This window comes from Choloepus didactylus, chromosome 2 (genome assembly GCF_015220235.1).
Source record: "Choloepus didactylus isolate mChoDid1 chromosome 2, mChoDid1.pri, whole genome shotgun sequence".
In the NCBI taxonomy this organism is placed as follows: Eukaryota; Metazoa; Chordata; class Mammalia; order Pilosa; family Megalonychidae; genus Choloepus; species Choloepus didactylus.
This window is the reverse complement of record NC_051308.1, coordinates 97,803,203-97,812,228: the sequence shown is the minus strand read 5'-3', so window position 1 is coordinate 97,812,228 and position 9,026 is coordinate 97,803,203. Positions and strand designations below refer to the sequence as shown.

At 41.8% G+C, this 9,026-nt stretch overlaps 1 protein-coding gene across 2 annotated transcripts in view; it reads right to left on the bottom strand.

The window, feature by feature from the left end:
* Positions 1 to 3,446: 3,446 nt before the first annotated feature.
* Positions 3,447 to 9,026, bottom strand: part of ILDR2 (immunoglobulin like domain containing receptor 2) — a 61,565-nt gene continuing 55,985 nt past the window's right edge. For both annotated transcript variants that reach the window (XM_037825440.1, XM_037825441.1), the window contains one exon: positions 3,447 to 7,831. In XM_037825440.1, coding sequence (XP_037681368.1) covers positions 7,796 to 7,831 — 36 coding nt within the window. In that variant the 3' untranslated portion in view covers positions 3,447 to 7,795. The remainder of the gene's footprint in view (positions 7,832 to 9,026) is intronic.

The following is a 9,026-nucleotide window of genomic DNA, read 5'->3' as shown; positions in this document are numbered from 1 at the left end:
GATCCATCAATCCCACTTCTAGATATATACCCCAAAGTATTAAAAGCAGGGAATTAACCAGATATTTGCACACCAATGTTCACAGCAGCATTATTTATAGTTGGAAGATGGAAGCAACTCAAGTGTCCATCAACTGATGAATGAATAAACAAAATGTATATATATATATGTATGTATGTATTATGTAATAATATTGGAATATTATTCAATCATTAAAGAACGAAGTCCTGATATATACAACATGTATGAACCTTGAAGAAATCATGTTGAGTGAAATAAGCCAGAAACAAAAGGACAAATATTGCATGACACTGATATGAAACTATTAGAACAATAAAACTCATAGAGTCAGAATCTAGAATGCAGGTTACCAGGAGCTGTACTGGGGGTAGGTGTGACGGTTTGGATGTATTATGGCCCCAAAATGCCATTATCTTTGATGCAATCTTGTGTGGGCAGCTATATTAGTGTTGATTAGATTTTAATTCTTTGAGTGTTTCCACAGACATGGGACCTACACAACTGTAGGTGATAACTCTGATTTGATAATTTCCATGGAGGTGTGGCCCTGCCCATTCAGCTTGGGCCTTGATTAGTTTACTAGAGCACTATATAAGCTCAGACAGAAGGAGTGAGCTTGCTACAGCCAAGAGGGACACTTTGAAGAAAGCATAGGAGCTGAGAGAGGAGCTGTAGCTGAGAGACACATTTTGAAGATGGCCATTGGAAGCTGACACTGACATTTTGGAAAATGCCATTTTGAAATGCCACTTGGGAGCAAGCAGACACCAGCCACATGCCTTCTGAGCTAACAGAGGTTTTCCGGACATCAATGGCCATCTGTCAGTGAAGGTACCCCATTTTGATGTCTTATCTTGGACACTTTATGGCAATCAGACTGTAACTTTGAGACCAAATAACCCTCCTTTATAAAAGCCAATCCATTTCTGGTGTTTTGCAGAAGGACAGCATTAGCAAACTGGAACAGTAGGCAATGGGGAGTTAATGCTTAAATTGTACAGAGTTTCTATTTGGGTTGATTATAAAGTTTTAGTGATAGATAGTGGTGATGGTAGCACAACATTGTGAAAGTTATTAACAGCACTGAATTATAATGTGAATGTAGTTAAAAGGGGAAATCTTAGGTTATATGAATATTACTAGAATACAAATTTTAAAAAACATAGTATTGTACAATACAGTGAACCCTAAAAAAAAAAGAACAATGAAATCCAGAATAGAGTGGAATAGTATCTTTGATGTGCTGAGGGAATGTAACTATCAACCAGAATTTGTATATCCAGTAAAATTATCTTTCAAGAACAAGAATGAATTTTTTTTTTTTTTTTTGATAAACAAAAACTGAGTACCCTGCCAAGAGACCATCACTGAAGAAACCTTCCTTCAGAAAGAAGGGAAAAGATTTTAAAAGGAAGATCTGGGATGTAGGAAGATGTGTAGAAAACAAAACAAAACAAAGCAAAACCTGGGTGATTCTGAACAAACACCATATAAACCAGTAGCAATATATATTTTATAGAGCTGGAAAAAAAAAAGAACTAAAACAATGAACAAAACAGCAGAAAGTCCAGAGGAGGTAACCATTCCCTTAATTATTCTGGAATTTCTCAAATATTTCCAGAAATTAAAATTCCTCCCATGACTACATTCCTTCTTCACTTTCCCAAGTGTAATTTGTAGCAGTGAATTCTTGTGTCCTTCTTGAAAATGAACTAGGACCACCACATTATCTAACCATGTTTCCTCCTCTTCATCCCCTCCTGAATGTTAGACAATTCTATGGAGAACAGTAAAAGTGGCAATAGAATGTATCCAGGCTGTAGTTTATTAAAATCTGTGAAAATATATGTTATGCTCTGTCAGTACCTGACTCCCCATATAATCCTACAGCATTTTATCCCTCTATTACAGTACTAAAAGCAATCTCAGCCATCTGTGTATTGTATTATTATTTTTCCTGCTGAGGTCATTTAATGTCAGATCATGATTAAGCTGAGTTGTGTTAATTATGAGTTCTTGATAAGAAACACAGGTGAAAATGCTTTATTCAGAGGGTTTAAAAGATTACAACCAAATTCACTTCATATGTCTGACACTGAAAAAAATCATGGGCAACAGTGATACAATTAATTCAGTTTTGACACTACATACAAGGCACAAAAACAAGTGGGCAGGTGACTCTCATCAAACAGACATATGACTCCTCTTTGTCCCGTTGTTTCCTCTATTCCCACAGGAAAATGCTCACCTTTGTTAATAAAGTGGCTTTTCCTTTAAACCAGTGTAAGAGAGAAACTATTTGTGTCTCCTTTAGTCTTCCCAGAAGAAACTAGTCACACCACATTTACCTTGTGTCCAAACCCACCAAGAAACTTAAAAAAAAAATTTTTTTAGCTAAATTGCTGCACTTTCTCCTCATCTTACTTGTCCATCTATATGGCCCCTTTTCATTCTACCTAAAGTCTCCGAATGCAGTGAAGATGCCAGACACTTCACTCCTAAGCAGCCTCCTCCCTCCCCTCACCCCCATATCCAGAGCCCAGAGGAATTTGTAGTTTGGCTCAGAAATTTCTACAAGAAGGATTCCAAAATCTGAAGCACGTTATTTTCAAAGCCTTTCCCCCTCACAACACAACTAATGAAAATGAAACTATCCTTCAGCAAAGCTGAGTCCTCTTAGCATGGGCGAATCGGTGCTGGGTTGGATGAAGTGCAACAGTATCTGTCTTCACAGCCTCATCCCACTGACGAGATCCCAGTGAGCAGCAGTCCAGGGCCGCTCCCACCAGAGGTTTCGCTCCGAAGAGAATCAGCCTGACACCAGCCCCACGGGTATGGCAGGGATTGGAAAGAACTCTAGACAGTCAGAAAGCCTGCCTCCATAACTTTCAGAATCATTTCATTATAGGCAAATCACAGCCTTTTTCAACCATGGTTTTACATTGTGATGGGACCAAAACACGTGCCCTGCCTATATCAAGGTGGTTGCTGTGAGGATAAAATGAGATAACGCATGTGAAAGTGGTCTGTAAACAGTAATACACCATAAAAATAATACAAATATTATTATCCTTCTCATCACCCCCAGGCAGTGCTAAAGCTCAGGTGGCCGTCTAAAGCAGCTCAACATTATTCTTGTTCCACTCTGATGCTAAAAGCCCTTACTTTGAGCTTCATTGATCAGCTTCCCAGGTGACTAGGAGGTAGGATTCTGGCAGATAAAAACTAGGCACTTTTTTCTTCTGGGATTTTAAGTACCTGGGCCACTGTCTTAGTGAATTTGGATTTCCACACCCTATAAACCAATTTCAAATCCCTGAAAGATTGTGGCAGCATTTAAGTTCAATTTTGGAAGAATATATATACTGTAGACTTTATTTTTCTTCCCCACCCCACTTTGGATCTAGATGTTGACTCGCCAGACCAATACTTGAATGCTTAAAAAAAATCTTTTTTTTTTTTTTTTTTTGCCATTTCCCCAATGGCCTCTATTTTTTCTATTCATAATCTAACTTTTACTAGGAATGGTACCAAGGGAATGAGACAATTACCTGTAAGTCTTGTTATTTGATTTGAGATTGTCACAACAAATCACTATTCTTGGAATGGAAACATCTAGAACAGGTTCCTAGGGAGTGCCCCTAGCTCTCTTTTCTTTCTGCTTCACATAGTTCTCCCACCACTGAGCTCTGGTGAGCGAGTCATGAGAGTGACAGCTAGACTGCTGGCGTTCAGGGAGTGGGATGGACTTCAACAGAACATTTGAAGAAAAAATTCCAAAGCCCAAGGAAGCATCGGGACCAGCAGTTTGGGATACATTAGAAGTAAAACCTACTGCAGTATTTGTCAAATGCATCTGATCATAGAATTCTCTTGAAATGCATGTCAGAAGTTCAAATTCTAGTCCCAGACCCATCCACATCAATCTTCAAGGCAGGGTCCAACAATACATCTTTAACAACAGCAATCAAGTAATTCTTATGGTTGGGTAATTTGGGGGAAAACGATCCAGAAGAAAAGACCTATAGGGTGGGAGTCTAAAGACCTAATTAGGTTTCTGACTTCACTAATGACAGTGATGGTTTCTTCATCTATTTTTAAAAATAGGAATTACAATAGTATCTGTTACTCCAGCCTCTCTCAAAGGCTGCCTAAGGTCTCATCAGATTACTTATAGGAAGTTTTGCAGACTATTAAGAAATATATACAGATGTGGCTAGGTGTGTTCAGCATAGAATGCTTAGGCTGGGGTGGCAGCCCTTTCCCACCCCCGTGTGCACAGTCCTGTACCAGGAGCAGAGTGAGAATGAGAAGAGGGATAAGAGATCTGTCATCTCCATGAGAGCTGCACTCAAATCTGCAACTCTGAGCTCCTGAAGAAGCAGATGCAGAGCTCTCCAGTAAATGTGCTTGTGGGGTACTGCTGACATGTTCCACCAGGTCCATGGAAAATGTCCCCAATGTCCTAGTGAATCTGAGCAGAGCACAGAGAAGTGGCTCATCTACCAGGGGACTCCTCCCAGAACCTTTATCCACCTTCCCTCCTCCAGCACATCCCTGACTCAGTTGTGACTCACAGACAAACATCATTCCTCTGGGTCCTCTGCCTCTCCCTCCTCCTAATTCACCTCTTTTAAGTTCAGATTTTCAAATATTGGCTTTTCAGATCACTAAGCTTTTCTCTAAATGAGATGGACAAGCACAACATAAATATCAAAATATTCCCACATAAATAAAAAAACAATCCCTTAATTCTCTGGGTTTATTGTAATTTATCCTTAACTGCTATTTCATCTATGTATAAAATCTCCCAGTTCTTTCTTGGGCATGTCTCATTTCCTCTGTTAAAATGTAGGGTCCCAAAGGGCAGAGACCATGACTTATATAAGACTGACTTTGTACCCCAATAAAACCTAGGAAGGAAGCTAACATGTATAAGCACTTCCTAGGCAGGACACGCTATCTAGGGGAGAAGAAACAAAGGGGCATGAAGGGAAAAGTCAGGGGTGCTGATGAGCACCAGCTTTGCCTTTACTTTTCTATTCAGCCTCATCTCCTGTCCACATATCCAGAAATGACTATTTTCTCTCTTGACTGATGGCCTGGAAGTCTGAGTGACTTAAGCAGCCCTACAGAGGGCAACCTGGTCCTGTCCCTGTTTCCCCCAGGTTATTTCAGGAGCCTGTTATCTTCTTTGTATTTTTTATTGTCTGTCTGTAATTTTATTGTCTTTGGAATTGCAGGTTTCCAATTATAATAATTCTTTCCCATTGCTCCCTTCAACCGTCACCAAAATCATACATGCCCCTTGCTAATAAGAGCAATATTTTTGGTCTCTGCAGCTGGTACTATGGGGCTCTTTGGTGGTGAGAAACCTGACACAGTGCTCTGTTTAAAGAGATAATAGCTACTGCAGCTACCCAACATTTTCCAAAATTGCCTGAGCAAGTTGAAATCTGAAGCTGGTGACTAAGAAATGATGTTTTTATAATTTTTTTCCATCTCAATTGGACCCAAATGAACAGACTTTACATAGGCTTTCAGAGGCCAGGGAGACCAGCAAGTCTAAAACTCAGCACCAGGGTTATGGCTTGTGTCTTCCAGCCCTTGGGCATGCCAGCAGGGAGCTTAACTGTCCTCCTAGTTCCTCAGGGACAGGCCAAAGCAACTGCAAAGTCCTTTGATAGATCAGTTCTCCTTTCAGCAATGACACTAACTCATTCCCTCTGATCCTCACCTAGTCTCTTCTTCATTTCACTGCACACACAGGTCTTTTTTGGAAACGCCATGAAATATAATGGAACTAGTGGGATATACTCGGAGAATAGCGTCTGGAGCCAATCAGCTGGCTTTGGAGAAGACCAAAGAAATGCTGAAGATGAAAGCTTCTCCAGAGGCTGTCCACGGATCCATAGGGAATGGACAACTGCTGGGAGGAGAGGAGAGCAAGGTCAAGCATCACTTCTCTCCAGTGATTTAGCCCAACCATGTGTCCCACCATCATAGTGTATGGTGGAAAGCTCTGACAAAAGTCTGTCCGAGAAAGTAGAGGCTGTGAGACACCCAGGGTTGGATGGATTCAGGAATTCAAGGCTAAACACTGAGACAAGAAGGGAACATCAGTTTTGTCCTAGAGGAGATATGAACATAGATAGTGCACCAACTCCTCATGTCTTGAGCAGGAATCAACAGTTTGGGGCTGGGCTCAGCTAGGCAGTTCTTCTGTTGGTCTCAGCTGGGCTCACTGCAATCAGCTGAGAGTTGGCATGTATCAGTTAGGGTGATGGGGTAATGGGCCTTTTCTCTCACTATGTAGCAGGCTAGCCCAGGTTCACTCACCTGGTGGCAGTTCCAAGGATCCTAAGAGTGGCAAGAAAGGACAAGGCCCTTGTACTGGAACCTTTTAATTCTCTGCTTGTGTCATATTTGCTATTGTGTCATTGACCAAATCAAGTCACATGGCCAACCCAACTCAAGGGGTGAAGAAACAGACTCTACCCTCAATGAGAGGGGAAGAGTTTGTGGCCATTTTTACAATCTACACAAATTACAAAGTCCAGAGAGATCCAGCTTTGAAATTTAAGCAAGGGAGCGAGGGGGTTGCACAGTGCAGGGGAATGCTCCTTCCTGAGAATGCAGTACCCCTCTTCCCCCAAACTTATCTAGAGCAGCTGCCTGGTCAGGCCAAGAGATGCATGCTCTACATCCCTGGTGTCCTGGAGTGCCAGAACCAGAATGGCAGAAACAACCCAAGGTAAATGAAGTAGTAAACCAGAGTGGGGCTTGTGGGAAAAATGGCCCATATTCAAAATATAATGAGAACATATATTATTTTCTTCTTAAATTCCTTCTCCTTCTCTATCTTGTATTATTGCTTTCTTCTCTTTCTCTCTCTCTTCTCTTTTGTGCATATTTTAAGCATGTATCAAAAGGTACCTGATGACATCCTAATCCCAGTGCAGAGTGGCACCAACTGTGCAGAGTCCAGGAGAGGGGAGGAATGAGTGGAGAGCCCTTAGTAGCAAGAAGCAGATGTTGACATGTACAGCCGGAGGAGGAAAAGCAGTTTATGTTCTTTGAATGGAAAAAGAAGTACAACTTAGATAGCCTTTCAAAAAGATATACTCTCTTTCATTTTGTTACAGCCACTCAAGAACTGTCATTCAGAACAGCAAATTGAAGTCATTCCTGTGATTGTCCAGCAGGTCACTGTCACTAAGCTCAACAAAAGTCCTCTGATTTTAGTGTAACAACAGTCATTGACTAGAGACTGGAAAGTGTTGGGGATAAAAGGTATATTTTGCCTTGATGCTATCTTCTGTTATCAGCAGAAGGCCTTCTAATAGCAGGAATAAATTCTTCTGTCTCTAAGCACAGCACAGGAGGTATAGAAAAGCATACTGTAGGCATTAGGCAATTTCTGGAGATTAGCAGTCCAGAGCTAACTCGCTTATGAAACAGGAAAAGAAGCCTTGTCCAGCTAAGGAGGGAGACCGGGAAGGATAAACTGGGAATAATCAACTCTGTATGTGCGAATGTTCTCACACTTAGATGTTTTCTTGATAACTTTCTCAGACTAGTTTGATGGGCACTGAGGTTTGGAATCAACCTCCCTTAAAGGCTGCCTCCCATCCTTTGCCAAAGCAGATGATCAGCAAATCTTCCAAGGTGGTGGCCAGAGAAGGTTCCGGGCCTGCTGGCTCTTGGATCTGTCTTGTCCCTGGAGTCTCCTTGTGACTTCTAGATATCCAGAGAGATGTCTTGAAAACAAACATCAGACCACAAGGGACATCCTGGTTGGAAAGTCACTCTGGGGAAGAGCAGAAAGAGCTAACATTAAACCACAGGCTGGTGAAAGAAAGCAACCTACACAACAGAGGTTCAATGGGTAGGGTCCATAACACCCTGACTCTAAGGAAATTAGGCTTGTGATTACTATCAATTAGTCTCGAGTGGTGCTGAAGCCACCATAAGTCTGATAAAACTTAGTTCTGTGGCCACAGAATAACTTGCCAATCACCTTAGCGATAACTACAACATTTACAGCTCCACAAACAGCAAGTGTGACTGGGACACCGCAAAGCTATTCCCACCCAAATCACCTGAAAGTTCCTTCTCTCTACTTACAGTACTTCAGTCATTGAATTTTTCTATGTAAAGAACAACAACAAAAAAAAGACAATTGCTTTGGAAGGGTCAGTAATAATGTAAAAACATTGCTTTGGAAGGGTTACTAATAACATTTCTTTTCATGTTTCTTCTCCCCTTATTATACTGAGGAAAATGCCCAGCTTGGAACCATGAAAACAAAATGGGAGGAGAGGCAGGGTAATTGAGGGGGGCAGAAGCACTTGTGATTGGAGAGTGACCTCCAAAGCAGACAAATAACTGAGCAGGCACCAATAAAATATACATACACACACACACACACACACACACACACACACACACACACAGGGCACAGCAATAAAAGTGTCAAAGGAGGAAGTAGTAGTGAGTTTTCTTTTGTAAATAGCAGTGGCTCCTAACCTGCTCTGGGTTGAGGATTCTTGGGAGTTGAATGAAAGTTACAAACCTCATCCCAGAGGGGGAAATTGCACATATAAACATGCATAGAACATTTTGCACAGAGACTGCAGAAGCCCACCAAAAGGCATCCGGTGGTAATAGTGCCTAGAATCCCTGATGCCAGGAATAAATGCTTCTTAAAGCTGGTCTTAATTCTAACACTGTATGTAAAACCATCTGCACACCTTCTGTCTACTTTCTGCCCATTTTTCAACTCTCTAGAGCCCCATGCTTGCTTACTTTACCTGGCCCTGGTTATAGCGGGGTTGAACACAGTACAGCCTATCATCCGTGGACAAATTCCCCAAAGCGGGACATCCCTGCTCCCTCAATCTGGACCCCCACCCGGCATCTCTGCGGCGCCTCTGCTCAGCTCTCCTTTCTCACTGTCTCCCCAGCCCCATGCCCTGCCGGGGTCCCTAGTCCCTAGACAGCGA